Source organism: Dreissena polymorpha, chromosome 15 (assembly GCF_020536995.1).
Source record: "Dreissena polymorpha isolate Duluth1 chromosome 15, UMN_Dpol_1.0, whole genome shotgun sequence".
Taxonomy (NCBI): domain Eukaryota; kingdom Metazoa; phylum Mollusca; class Bivalvia; order Myida; family Dreissenidae; genus Dreissena; species Dreissena polymorpha.
This window is the reverse complement of record NC_068369.1, coordinates 63538365-63553522: the sequence shown is the minus strand read 5'-3', so window position 1 is coordinate 63553522 and position 15158 is coordinate 63538365. Positions and strand designations below refer to the sequence as shown.

The following is a 15158-nucleotide window of genomic DNA, read 5'->3' as shown; positions in this document are numbered from 1 at the left end:
ACGGCAATAAGGAAGTGTACGGTTATTGTTCTTATGCATGACACTTTTCCTGATGGATATTAATATACTCATAAAAAGTCATGATAAAATCCTTAAAAAGTTACATCATACGCAAAATAAAGGGCAAAAACCTTTTATATAAGAAAGTGTAGGGATATGGTTCGTGAGCATTGAGCTTCATGTCATTATTATCTAAAAACCCATAAAGTTTCATGTAAATATCTTATATATTTTTCTGAGCTATAGCCCTGAAAATTGGGTTACAGACAGCCTAGACGGACTGACGAACGGAAGGACGGACGGACAATGCCAATTATATACCCTCCGCATTAAAGTGGGGATAATAATACAACTCCAGAAATATTATTACGAGAAACATTCTTATTGAAACCCCCGTAGTCTTGTTTTTAAGGTAAGTGACCATTTGTATATATAATACAGGAAAATACATTCACTACGACATAAAACATAATGATGGTAGAGTGACTGCTTGATCATGGTTTAGCCGTATGTATGGATGGATGATGGCATGTTCACATGCACTGATGGTATGGTGATTCCATGCACTGATAAATGTTGGTTTGGCGTCATTTTTGAATAAATCGATGGGCGGTTCAATATGTGGATGTATGATAAGGTGTTTTTGTGTGGATGGTAGAGTAGTTTCATGGGTGGATGAATGGCTTCATGGGTAGATGGTAGTGTGGTAGTAATGATGTATAGTAGGATACCGGTAGGATAGAAAATGGATTTGAGAAGGCAGCATGACGGGATGGTAGGAGTTCCGCATGGATGAATGATTGATGGATGGATGTTTTCATTCATAGATCGTAGAGAGACTGCATAAGTGGACCGTAAGGGGAGGGGGCTCTATACATGGATTGGTGACTGCTACAATGTCTGTAAAGTGATGTACGTGTGATTCTGTGGATAGATGGTAGTCTGGCTGAATGAAAAGACGGAAATATCGCTGCGGGGATTGAAGAAAGGAACGCTGCATGGATGGATGTTAGTCCGGCTGAATGAATAGACGGAAATATTGCTGCGAAGATTGATGAGAGGAACGCTGCATGGATGGATAGAAGTCCGGCTGAATGAATAGACGGAACTATGTCTGCGGGGATTGATAAGAGGAACGCTGCATGGATGGTAGTCCGGCTGAATGAATATACGGAAATATCGCTGCGGGAATTGATGAGAGGAACACTGCATGGATGGATGGTAGTCCGACTGAATGAATAGACGGAACTATGTCTGCGGAGATTGACGAAAGGAAGGCTGCATGGGTGGATGTTAGTCGGGCCGAATGAATAGATGGAAATATCGCAGCGGGATTGATGAGAGGAACACTGCATGGATGGATGTTAGTCCGGCTGAATTAAAAGACGAAAATATCGCTGCGGGGATTGATGAAAGATACGCTTCATGGATGGATGTTAGTCCGGCTGAATGAATACAGTAGATGGAAATATCGCTGCGGGGATTGATGAAAGGAACGCTGCATGGATGGATGTTAGTCCGGCTGTATGGATAGACGGAAATATCGCTGCGGGGATTGATTAGAAGAACGCTGCCTGGATGGTAGTCCGGCTGAATGAATAGATGGAAATAATACTGCGGGGATTGATGAAAAGAAACGCTGCATCGATGGATGTTAGTCCGGCTGAATGAATAGACGGAAATATCGCTGAGGGGATTGATGAAAGATACGCTTCATGGATGGATGTTAGTCCGGCTGAATGAATACAGTAGATGGAAATATCGCTGCGGGGATTGATGAAAGGAACGCTGCATGGATGGATGTTAGTCCGGCTGCATGGATAGACGGAAATATCGCTGCGGGGATTGATAAGAAGAACGCCGCCTGGATGGTAGTCCGGCTGAATGAATAGATGGAAATATTACTGCGGGGATTGATAAAAAGAAACGCTGCATCGATGGATGTTAGTCCGGCTGAATGAATAGACGGAAATATCGCTGCGGGGATTGATAAGAGGAACGCTGCTTGGATGGTAGTCCGGCCGAATGAATAGACGGAAATATCGCTGCGGGAATTGATTGAAAGGAACGCTGCATGGATGGATGGTAGTCCGGCTGAATGGATAGACGGAAGAATCGCTGCAGGGATTGATGAAAAGAACGCTGCATGGATGGATGTTAGTCCGGGTGAATGGATAGACGGAAATATCGCTGCGGGGATTGATGAAAGGAACGCTGCATGGATAGATGGTAGTCCGGCTGTATGGATAGACGGAAATATCGCTGCGGGATGGATGAAAGGAAAGCTGCGTGGATAGCTGGTAATCCGGCTGAATGAATAGATGGAAATATCGCTGCGGGATTTGATGTAAGGAACGCTGCATGGATGGATGGTTGTCCGGCTGAGTGGATAGACGGAAGAATCGCTGCGGGGATTGATGAAAGGAACGCTGCATGGATTGATGGTATTCTGGTTGAATGAAAAGACGGAAATATCGCTGTGGGGATTGATGAAAGGAACGCTGCATGGATAGATGGTAGTCCGGCTGAAAGGATAGACGGAAGAATCGCTGCGGGGATTGATGAAAGGAACGCTGCATGGATAGATGGTAGTCCGTCTGAATGAATAGACGGAAGTATCGCTGCGGGGATTGATGAAAGAAATGCTGCATGGAAAGATGGTCGTCCGGTTGTATGGATAGATAGAAATATCGCTGCGGGGATTGAAGAAACCAACGCTGCATGGATAGATGGTAGTCCGGCTGGATGAATAGACGGAAATATTGCTGCGGGGATTGATGAAAGGAACGCTGCATAGATGGATAGTAGTCCGGTTGAATGGATTGACGGAAATATCGCTGCGGGGATTGACGAAAGGAAGGCTGCATGGATGGGTGTTAGTACGGCTGAATAAATAGATGGAAATATCGCTGCGGGATTGATGAAAGGAACGCTGCATGGATGGATGTTAGTCCGGCTGAATAAATAGATGGAAATATCGCTGCGGGATTGATGGAAGGAACACTGCATGGATGGATGTTAATCCGGCTGAATTAAAAGACGGAAATATCGCTGCGGGGATTGACGAAAGAAACGCTGCATGGATAGATGCTAGTCCACCTGAATGAATAGATGGAAATATCGCTGCGGGGATTGATGAAAGAAACTCTGCATGGATAGATGGTAGTCTGGCTGAATGAATAGACGGAAATATCACTGCGGGGATCGATGAGAGGATCGCGGCATGGATGGATGGTAGACCGGCTGAATGAAAGCTTGAAATATCGCTGCGGGAATTGATGAAAGGAACACTGCATGGATGGTAGTCCGGCTGAATGAATAGACGGAACTATCGCTGCAGGGATTGATGAAAGGAACGCTGCATGGATGGTAGTCCAGCTGAATGAATAGACGGTAATACCCAAGGTCAAATGTCATGGTTCCAAATCCTTTTCTTTTAACAGCATTAAACTCTGGAACTCTTTACCTGAGTCACTCACAGAGGTCAACAGGTTAGAAGGCTTTAAGGTTGCCATTAAAAGTCATTTAATGAATAATATTTAATTTTTTAGATATGTGTATCTTTTCACTTTTGATAAGCAGATATTAACTTCGTCTTAGGTTTTTATTTTTAATAATTATTAGTTCATACTTCATAACATACATTTTAGCAATATATTTAATTTAGATAATTCATGATACCTCATATCATCAAATTACAACTGTTAAAATATCTATGTGTTGCAATAATTGATAACATTATCAATTGATCTTAGTTTCCAGCTCCTGTCATATTTTCTGAGCACTACTGTGATAATTAATATGATCTCTTTTGAACGGTGATATATATTTTTTATTTCATTAAATAATTATTTTACTATGAACATAGTTATGTTTAAGGTCAACATAGTTATGTTTAAGGTCTGCCTCTTTTTGTCATGCCACCAATAATAAGGACCACAATGGAAATAAGGGCTTGCTCTTTTTTGTGTTATCCTTGGTTTGGTGAGCATGTCATAGTTTATTGTACATGATATAGTTTTTAATAATATAATTGCTTATTATTTTAGTCTATGTTATGTTGTGAACTGTGTATATGCTTCCTATGCCGAAATAAATATATCTATCTATCTAATATCGCTGCAGGGATTGATGAAAGGAACGCTGCATGTATGGATGGTAGTCCGGCTGAATGAATAGATAGAAATATCGCTGCGTGGATAGATTGTAGTCTTGCTGAATGAATAGATGGACATTTCGCTGTGGGATTGGTGAAAGGAAAGCTGCGTGGATAGATAGTAGTCTGGCTGAATGAATAGACGGAAGAATCGCTGCGGGGATTGATGAAAGGAACGCTGCGTGGATGGATGTTAGTCCAGCTGAATGAATAGACGGAACTATGTCTGCGGGGATTGATGAAAAAAACGTTGCGTGGATAGATGGTAGTCTGGCTGAATGAAAAGACGGAAATATCGCTGCGGGATTGATGAAAGGAATTGTGCGTGGATAGATGGTAGTCGGCTGAATGTATAGACGGAAGAATCGCTGCGGGGATTGATGAAAGGAACGCTGCATGAATAGTAGTCCGGCTGAATGAATAGACGTAAATATCGCTGCGGGGATTGACGAAAGGAACGCTGCATTGATGGTAGTCCGGCTGAATGAATAGACGGGAATATCGCTGCGGGGATTGATGAAAGGAACGCTGCATGGATAGATGGTAGTCCGGCTGAATGAATAGACGGAAATATCGCTGCGGGGATTGATGAGAGGAACGCTGCATGGGTAGATGGAAAGTAGAATTACTGGATGAATGGATTGTAGCGTGGTATTGATAGACTGTTGGAAGGCTGCATGGAATGATTGTAGTGTGGCTGTATGTATGGTGTGTAGTGGATGCATTGATGATGGATGCCAATGTGGCTGCATGGTTTGAATGATGGATTGATTGCTGCATGTATGTATGCGAATTTCGCTTCATTGATTTTTCGATCGATTGATCGATGTTCTATGAAAAATATAATATTAATGTGACTGTATCCACGGATGGATGATCGGGTTACATAATGCATTTATAGATGGGATTGTCTTAGACATAAGTCAGTTTTTACTAAAAATGGGACGTACAAGTAGCTTGCAAGAAATAAATATCAGTTTTTTTTTTGTAATATATATTGGATGATAGTAATATTAAAATGAGTATTTATTTAAGCTCAGTATTCCCCCATTTAAAGACTATCTATACACAGTGAATTATAGATGATCTATTAGGAATACGTTTGTCAGTAAAATTATCCAAGGTTAATCCATTGGTTCTGCGTGGATATTCTAAATAGCGTTATTAAAATTTCTACATTGTCTTTCTTCACATTATTTTTTTGGTTTCAAATTTGAAAAACTGTTGCATTATTAACACGATGATAACAGATTTAAATCATTTACACGGAGTACTAGTATTGACTTCAAATATCAAGTAAGTAATTGATCTCTGCCAATTATAAACTCATAAACATTAGTGTTATATTTCATTCAAATCAGAGATTTGCAAAGCCAATTTGTTTTTATTGTAGCCAATCTTTTGCTATTTCAATTTGCTTTTGTTATTTAGCTCTGAACGCAAATGTGTGCACTATTGTTCTGCGATATAAACCAATTGCTGTTTTACAGAGGAAATAACCAGTCATTTAAATAAAGTAATGACTTGACTTCTAAATTACAAGTTTTGAATAAAAAATCGTGTGCTCTGTACTCTCATTGTAAAAAAGCAGGATTTTTTGTATTGAGTGTAAAATTTCAATACACCAACATTAATTATCGAGGTTTTTAAGTTAGGACGTGACTTCTCTACACACACAACGTCGTCTTCAATGACCTAAAATAAATAATTGTTGGCTTTCAATATTGACTTATTTGTCTATTTAAATGTCAAACACAAAGGTAGAGAAACTTTGAGCCTTGACCGTATTGTGTTTCACTGATGTTCGACTAAAACATGATTGATAACGAACGCACGTTTGGTTGTATTATGCATACTTATAACCGCGTTTACAAAATTGAAACGGACATTTTGGTTTTCATTTTCAAATAAAAAGGCTTCCATTATTGTCATTTTTCAAATTCCACGAAAGCGCAGTAGAATATGTATTTGACGAAGTGGTTTTGAAATGCTAAAGTTAAATATAAAACTACAACCCACTTTCAATTTTCGCCTTTTGAACCGATTTGGTTTTCATGGGTTTTTCATATGCCTCGGACCACTTCATCAACTAATTTTAAAGAGATATAAAATAATATATATTTTTGCAAGTGTATTTATAAATGTGATGCCCCTGTTCTTTTTTCGTCTGCGATATCGCCCTCTCTTAAAAGAGGAACTTTCATACCCCTCAGGATAAATGACGATAATACATTGGCCGCGCATGTATGTACCCTTCGAAAAGCTTATGAGTACCTTAACTTACTTGCGTTGTTATTTTAGGAACAAATTACTATGTCAATGTTGTTAAAACACTTTGTCTCATTAAAATCATAATGTGTCATAGTTTTTCTGGTTAATTCTTTGCGATCGAAAGATTGATGACTGGGAGTGTGGCTACACGTGCGAATGTAAACATGATTGAATTAATAAAGTGATTGTGGTCTTTCGATATGGAGAGATTGCTTGTACTATATTCATAAATGGTTGGATGGATTATAGCGTGGCTAAATAAATTGATCGATTGTAATGTTTCAACTCACAATAATGGGTGTTAGTGCGACTCCAGGGATGGATGGTAGTGTGGCTTCATGGATAGCTGTATTGTTTTAAAATATGGATGGATGGATTGAAAATGGATGGTACATGGATGGATAAATAGGAAAAATGGATAGGTGGCTGCAGGGATGATTCAATTATAGTGTAGCTTCATGAATGAGAAAGCCTCCATACAATACTATGTTTTTCAATTAAATAAACTTATGTGACAAAAAGGCATTTGCGCCTTCGACGCCACGCGCAAATGAGCAATGCATGCATTAAAAATCATATGATTAGCTTGAATTTGTGTATTAACATGTATTGCATAGTTAAGAAAACATAACGGTGTGGTTTGACAAATGAAATACATAACATCACATACCTGTAATGCATGTTTGCTAATTAATCATTGAAAGTCATAGTTAAACCTCTCATCATACCATGTACAATTACGTTGAAGTGTATAATACATAGCATACATTGCACATACCGTTCAATTGATTACCCGTGCATTATGCACCCTTAATACGTACACTAGGTTTAATTACAAACAGTTATATAAGTAAGATGGTAAAGCGCTTACGTCGTAGCAGTAAAGCTTACCTTGTAACAGCAAGCAAACCAAGAATAACAGAGCGTGACATTAGGTTGTAAAAAATCTGTACACAAACAGAGAGTAAAATTGAATATTAAATCTTAAGATATTGGCGCATTGGTCCAGTTTAAAGTTGAGCCATGTACAAGTTGTGTCTGATCTTTTTTTTCCTTTATGGATGGACGGTTTTTTCAAATAATTTCGAAATGATCAGCAATTATTATTTACGCAAATGTCCAGACAAGAGCATGATAACTAGGGCCGAGTTAAAGGCTATACATGTATAAAGGAAACAAATCATAATCATTTTGTAAAGAGCAAACATTTGTCTTGATTGGATAGTTTTCGAATAACGCAATTTTAAGGATACTCATGCTTAGGTGGAATGTCAAACGTAATATCTAGGTGCCTCGGTCCAAGGTTAATTTCATGACGTGAGGTCACGTACAGCAATTAGACCAAAACTTTGTCTAGTATTGTCTATTGCTAATATTGGTACAAGAAAAAATACACTATACAATCTCACGTTACTTGAATAAATTTGGACCATAGGTACATGCAAAATCAATATCACAGTTTAAGGTCAACATTTTTTCCGCAAATAACCTTTTTATCCCCACGCTTTTTACAAAGCGTGGGGATTGTGTGGTTATCTTCGCCGTCTGTCTGTCTGTCCGTCCTTTCTGGCAAATATATCCTCCTTCACTATTAGCACTAGAACCTTAAATCTTACACATGGTAGCTATGAGCATATGTGCGATCATGCACTATTTGGAATTTCGATCTGAACCCTGGGTCATAAGTTATGGGGGTTGGGATGGGGCCGGGTCAGAGATTTTCACTAATTTTTTATGTTATTTTACATTCACTTCTTCATTTCTACACCGATTTACTTCACATTGATACTGAACATCTCTTATGACAATACGGTCAATCTCAACTATGCATGGCTGTATTGTCAACCCTGGGGCGCCCCGCCCACATAGACCACACCCACCCGAAATTGCTTTTTACTATAATTTCTTCATTAATACACCGATTGACTTCAAATTGATACTGAACCTCTCTTATGACAATACGGCCAATCTCAGCTATGCATGGCCCCATAACCAAACATGGGTCGCCCCGATCACATAGACCACACCCACCAACATTGCCTATTACTATAATTTCGTCATTTCTATACCGATTCACTTCAAATTGATACTGAACTTCTCTTATGACAATACGGTCAATCTCAATTATGCATGGCCCCATTACCAACCCTGAGTCGCCCCGCCCACATAGACCACACCCACCCAAAATTGCCTTTTACTATTATTTCTTCATTTCTACACCGATTCACTTAAAATTGATACTGGACTTCTCTTATGACAAACGGTCAATCTCAACTATGCATTGCCCCATAACCAACGCTTGGACGCCCCGCCCACATAGACCATACCCATCACAAATTGCCTTTTCCTATAATATCCTTATTTCTACAACTTCTAATTGATAATGAACTTCTCTTATGACAAACGGTCAATTTCGACTATGCATGGCCCCATTACCAACCCTTGGGCGCCCCGCCCACATAGGGCACACCCACTCAAAATTGCCTTTTACTATATCTTCTTTATTTCTACACCGATTCACTTCTAATTGATACTGAACTTCTCTTATGACGATATGGTCAACCTTAACTATGCATGGCCCAATTACCAACCCTGGGGCGCCCCTGTGTAAAACATGCGACGTGAGGATCCGCGTCAGCCTCTTCCGCGCCATTTCTAGTTCCACAATGAATTGTTGTTCTTTTTTCATTACGAGACACGCATGGAGACAAGGAGTGCAAGCATCATGCTCCATGACAAGGTAACATATGTCAATGCCATTGGAGAAAATAAAAATTAATTCATTACTAGTGGTCCTCAGCAGCTGTTTAATATAAACAATATTGTGTATTTTGATAAGACAACACGAATATTCAGCCAATTAGATGGGTGAAATATACCCGTTTTGGTTAATATTGTTGCGAGTCGGCCTTGACCTTCGCCTTCAGGGGTGACTGGTCTTTGTCAGGCTTGGCCTTCGACTTCAGGGGTGGTTGGCCTTCGTCATCCGTTAGTACTTTTTGGTGATTGTGAATTGTTTCTTTGTGTAATTATGAGCTAGTGAGTGATTGCTGTTGTTAATGACTCCAACTTAAAGGATTAAAGACGACAAAGAGTTTGAAAACGGTTAAGATTTTTAATGTAGAAAACTCGATATGGCGATAATAGTATAATAAAACGTTTTCACAGTTTAGTGAAGTGTAGCCTATCAAAACGTACTATTATCGAAAAGAGACTAACTGGCTCAAAGTGCGTTACAGAAAGTATGATCAAATATATTCAATTCATAAAAGTATATTATAAATATTTATGTACTTAATATTGTTTATATTACTATCTATAAGTTACTAATTAAACAAGTTTGAAATACGCGCACCTTTTTGCTAAGTTTTAATTTAGAAGTTCTAGTTAAAAAAAACCCGAGATGGAGTTCAGGCTCTTTTAGAAATGTTGGAGTCCCGAATGAACGCACTCGGGCTATTTATACTCGTCACAGTGCCACATTGTGGCATGCCACATGCCACACACCCCAATGTGGCACCACATTTTGTCGTGCCACAATTTTTGTGGAACGCCACAGCTCCTGTGGCATGACGAAGCAACTAATGTGGCAGCTAGGTGCGCGACGTTTACAATAGCATTTCAAAGGCAAATGTATTATTTTCTCGTAAAAACAACATGTTTACAAATAAATGGGTTCAAATTACACATGATAAGTTAATTTAGCGTTTTGAAGACGAACCGAACCTCAACTCGTTTTCGGGAGAAAAACATACTTTCGCTACTTAGCCGATATTGACAGTTAAAACAAGATGGCTGCTACGAAAACGTTGGAAAGAACTCTAAGACAATATTAATAAATTACATCATCACAAAGTGTTTAAAATGAACCACACTGCGCTGTTATGTAGATAAGTATACATTGTGTTGAAAAACACTAACATTTTACAACAAAATCGTTTATGAGTTTGGAATCGAGCGTTACATAGTTCAAGAAAAAATGCAGGGATACGAAGATCCATTACATAGCTTAAAGTTATATGATAGTAGCAACCACCGCACGAATCCGGGTCGTTTCGCCCTAAATCCCGTTCGCCCCCGAGTCGTTTCGTCCTAAGTCCGGTTCGCCCTGGGTCGTTTCGCCCTAATTATTGGGTCGTTTCGCCCTAATTTTTATACGTATAGCGATATTAAAGGATTTATCTTAGGCTTGTCAGAAGCTGAATGGAATATTGTTTAATACAGTATTATATTATCTTAATTACTGTATATTTTGTCTTTTGAAATAAAACAAAGTACAAAGTTATTTATATATTTATTTAATACATACACAATAATTTGACATACATTTTATTTTATCTAACATAAAACAACTGAGAAAATCACATCGAAATACAGATTTCATGTTATATTTTTAACAAAACATTCAATCCAGTGTTGAAGCACACATATAACATACATCTTATTTTACCTAACATAAAACAACTTAGCAAATCACATCAAAATTACACTGAATACAATGTGGTAGAATACACACACAATCAGTTGATATAAACTTTGTATTTTACAACAGTTTTTTTTAGTTTTGCTTAATTTAATGTCCGTAACAGACTTCATCGTCTGTTTGATAACACTATCCACTTCACTCCCCAGAAAATCCGACAACTAAGTCTGCCGTCATGTTGTCGGACGGCCCGTACAATCTGGACACTGACTTTAATAAATGTGTTGTGAATACTTCATTCCCCATGTATTTGTCCCACAGGAATTGTGTCTTTTCCTCCAACTTGGTGTATTTGGTTGCGACATCACGATCAAGGTCGTCGGCAGCTACTGTGATAGCGACGATCTCTGCCTCAGTCATCAAGGTTTGTACAAGAACGTAGATGGAGCAGCCACCATATCTAACGGTAGTATTCAGCTTGTGGTGCCAACCTGAAATAAAGAAACAAATTATAATAATTTTAGATGCATTATTCAGTGTACACTCGCCTTGAAGGTACCGTCCATGAACCAGCGCCTAGCATGGCAAAGTAGGTTACGCTGGTATTCCGTGGCGAAGATTATGTGTCTTTGGTCGCCCACTCGGATGTCGGCAAGCAAAACGTCAGCACACTGTCAGGTATTCTGTGTCAAGCTGAAAGAATTAACAGCGAAATCTTAATAAATAATCATGACATTAAAGGCAATACGTTTGATATAAAAAATGATCATTAGTTGTTTTTTTTTATAAATCATTGAGATGATATCTTTTTTAATTCACTGAATATACGGTTGTCACAATTAACAGCGTTTTCACACCTTCGGTCGGTATATTTCATGGGCAATATATCGGGCGTTAAAGGTGTTATATACAACGTACTTTACAAAATATTTTATTACAGATAATTGGTGTGTTAATAAATCGGCTTTTATTGTAAAACAAACCTCAAAGTCTAAATTGGTTGGTTCCTCTGGCCTATTCTTGGCTCGGTGACGGTTCAGAGCCCGCTTTAACAGTTTCTGTTTTTGGGCCAGGAACCGCTGTTCTTCCGGAATATGATTGGTATTCACATGCGTCACTACTTCCATGGCTCGCCGGTGAGGATCAATCTCCATCAGATGCTTGCTCTGAAATATAAAAAAATGTAACGAAGCTGAAATAAAACAGCGTATAAAACCATTCGGACATTTTGACAAAATGAGAAATTGCACCTTGTTTCTGTTTGCATACCAAATATTTTTTTTAATAAATAAATAATAGGCCTACCACTGCCGATATATTTGTTAAATAAATAAATAATAGGCCTACCACTGCCGATAACTCTGCTTTGACTGCCAGTCTTAAGTCAGCGGGGTGCGCGTGATCTTGTAGACCTGGTTTGAAATGGTCACCGTGTTGACTGATAGTTGCATGGCATCGCATCTTTGTTGACCGTACACTACACGTCCACAACGTAGACTTCTTGTTGGCTTTCTGCAAAAGACGAAAAAACTAAAGTACATTTATTTCGCACATCTTTTTATCATAAGAACGGAAAGTCTTTTAATATTAACTTTGTATATATAAGCTTTTCGTGTTTTAAAGGTATAATGATGTCTGCATGAAATTAACACAATGAATATCAGCCGATCAAGGGTAAGTTACCTTTACTCCATAAGAATAGCCATTGCTGGTCACCAGTAGTTTACCGCCTCGTTTACTGCCCTTTTCCAGCACTTTGTACGTCAATGTTCTTCCATAATATGGTTTAGAGATCTGGTTCTGCATTGAGGGACCTAAAAATCCAATCAAAATACAAATGTCGTGAAATATTTCGTGAATTTTATTTAGTTATTGTATAATGTTAGAAACGCTAAATTTTATGTAAGGAATTGTGCAGTTTATGTTCTGATAACAATATAGCAAATTGACAAATGCTTTACGCACTGCGTTAAGACCCGGTTTACCAAAGCACTACTCATTTTGTAAGCACATTTTCCAGTTTGCATTTAATTTATGAAGTTGTAGAAATATGAATACATAAACAACTAGTAAATTTAAAAAATAATCAATAAACAAATGCACAATAAAGAATAAAAGAAATATAACTGCAAACAAATATTTCTCTATCGGACTTAAATTATATGAAAACAAAGTATGACAATTTGAATACTGAACGTGCGTTCTTATTTTTTTTTAGAAGAAAGGAAATTAATTGATAAAAAGTGCGGACGAGGCGATCATTCATTTAAAGGTAATCATATTAAATAAACTTAATTGTTGCAACTCACGTGTCTTGTGGTTCTTCCGGGTCATCCGCCACTCTGTGATTAACGTCAAAACTTTTGTCAAAGTGAGCGTCGACCTGCATCGGCTCTTCCTGGACGGGTTCTGCCGTGGGCTCAGGCATCGACTCTTCCTGGACGGGTTCTGCCGTGGGCTCAGGCATCGGCTCTTCCTGGACAGGTTCTTCCGTGGGCTCAGACATCGGCTCTTCCAGGACTGGTTCTGTCGTGGGCTCAGGCATCGGCTCTTCCTGGACGGGTTCTGCCGTGGGCTCAGACATCGGCTCTTCCAGGACTGGTTCTGTCGTGGGCTCAGGCATCGGCTCTTCCTGGACGGGTTTTGCCGTGGGCTCAGGCATCGGCTCCGTATAACCGGTTTCTTCCAAAGCCTCTGGATCGATGGTCTGACGATGGCACGGTCTGCATATAAAATGCAGTTCGAGCTGTGCTTTACGGACCTGGTGATACTCCTTGGCTGATATACCTAAACAGAAGACCCTGATATACACTATCATACTCGTAATGATGGGACAAATTATGTAAAAGCCAAACGCTTTTTACAGTTAACATGAAGACATTAATGGTTACACCTTTACGCTTTCTATGCAAGGAAATGTTCACGCGGTTATTTGTTATATCGGAATATATTTAATTTTATTTTTACAATATTAGAACTCAATATGGACTCTATTTCCCTGATTACATTGTATGTGGCAGACATTAACAGAAATATTCATTAAAATATTGAAAGGGAAAATAATGATATGTGGACAACTGTAATCCAATTAAAATCACAATCTTATGACATAATTGTAATGTCTAAACGCATGCATTATTTATTTGTTTATTGATTATATTTTCTGTTTACTATTTGTTCATGAATTAAATATTTCTACAACTTCATAAATTACAAGCATGATTTGAACTTCCAAATGGAAAATGTGTTTACAAAATGAGTATTGCTTTGAGAAACCGGGTCTTAACGCAAGTGCGTAATCTTCTATCTTTAAAAAAAATATATAGATGTATGTCTCATTGTGTACATATTGTAAAGCTTTGTTAATGTGTGTAAATATTGAAATAAATATTAAAAGAAAAGTATGTTATCAAAGTAATAACAGTTTTACGAATTGCGTTAAGACCCGGTTTCCATATGCACTACGCATTTTGTAAGCATATTTTCCATTTTAAAGTCACATCATATATTCAATTTATGAAGATGTTACAATATTTAATACATGAACTAATAATAAAGAGAAGATAGAATCAATCAACAAATAAACATAAAGATGTAAAGGAAAATTACAGTAAACAAATATCTTTCAGAGAATAAAATGGGCTGTTTACATCACCGACTTATTTAATTATTTACATCTTTCATACGTCGGCGCTTAAAGCTAATTGAAGTTGAAATATGGTACAAATAATATTTGTTAAAACCGCAAATCGAAGAATGGACATAATTATTAATTATTAAACTATGGAAATCTTATTAAATATAAAATTTTATGACAAACAGCGTATTTTATAACAACGACAACATGCAGACAAATAGCGCCGACACGAAATATAAATAAAATATATAAGCATCTCGTACCTGTATCACATGTCCGATGTTGCCATCTGTCACATAAATCACATGTGATGGCATGTTGGCGAGGTGAGACTATCTGATCGCACGAAATACACAATTCGTCTGCCATAAGAACGTGTCGAAATATAAATTATCGAATGACGCTGCCATGGCCAAGTTGCTTTTTATATACACTTTTGGCGAATATCTTGAGATCAAAAGATGCAAACTGGCTTAAAGTTTATAAAAACAATATCACGCCTTTATAATGTCTCCTTTTGATGTTTCTGTGCTAGTAATTAGTCAATCATCTGATCACACGTTTGATAATTGTTAAATTGGTCCCGAAATTATTTTAATTGGCAAATCAATGCATCATACCTCTGCCAAACTAATTAATCGTAATACTTAACGTTTGTAACACAATGAATC

The 15158-nt window shown here is 38.0% G+C and overlaps 1 protein-coding gene across 1 annotated transcript; it reads right to left on the bottom strand.

Moving 5' to 3' along the window:
- Positions 1-10847: 10847 nt before the first annotated feature.
- On the bottom strand, positions 10848-14804 carry LOC127859798 (uncharacterized). Its single transcript, XM_052397303.1, has 6 exons — positions 14751-14804; positions 13160-13637; positions 12534-12664; positions 12198-12362; positions 11834-12016; positions 10848-11543 (listed from the first exon to the last, which is right to left on the bottom strand). The coding sequence occupies exons 1-6, from the start codon at positions 14802-14804 to the stop codon at positions 11514-11516; spliced, it is 1041 nt and encodes a 346-aa protein (XP_052253263.1). The 3' UTR covers positions 10848-11513.
- Between the last annotated feature and the right edge of the window lie 354 nt (positions 14805-15158).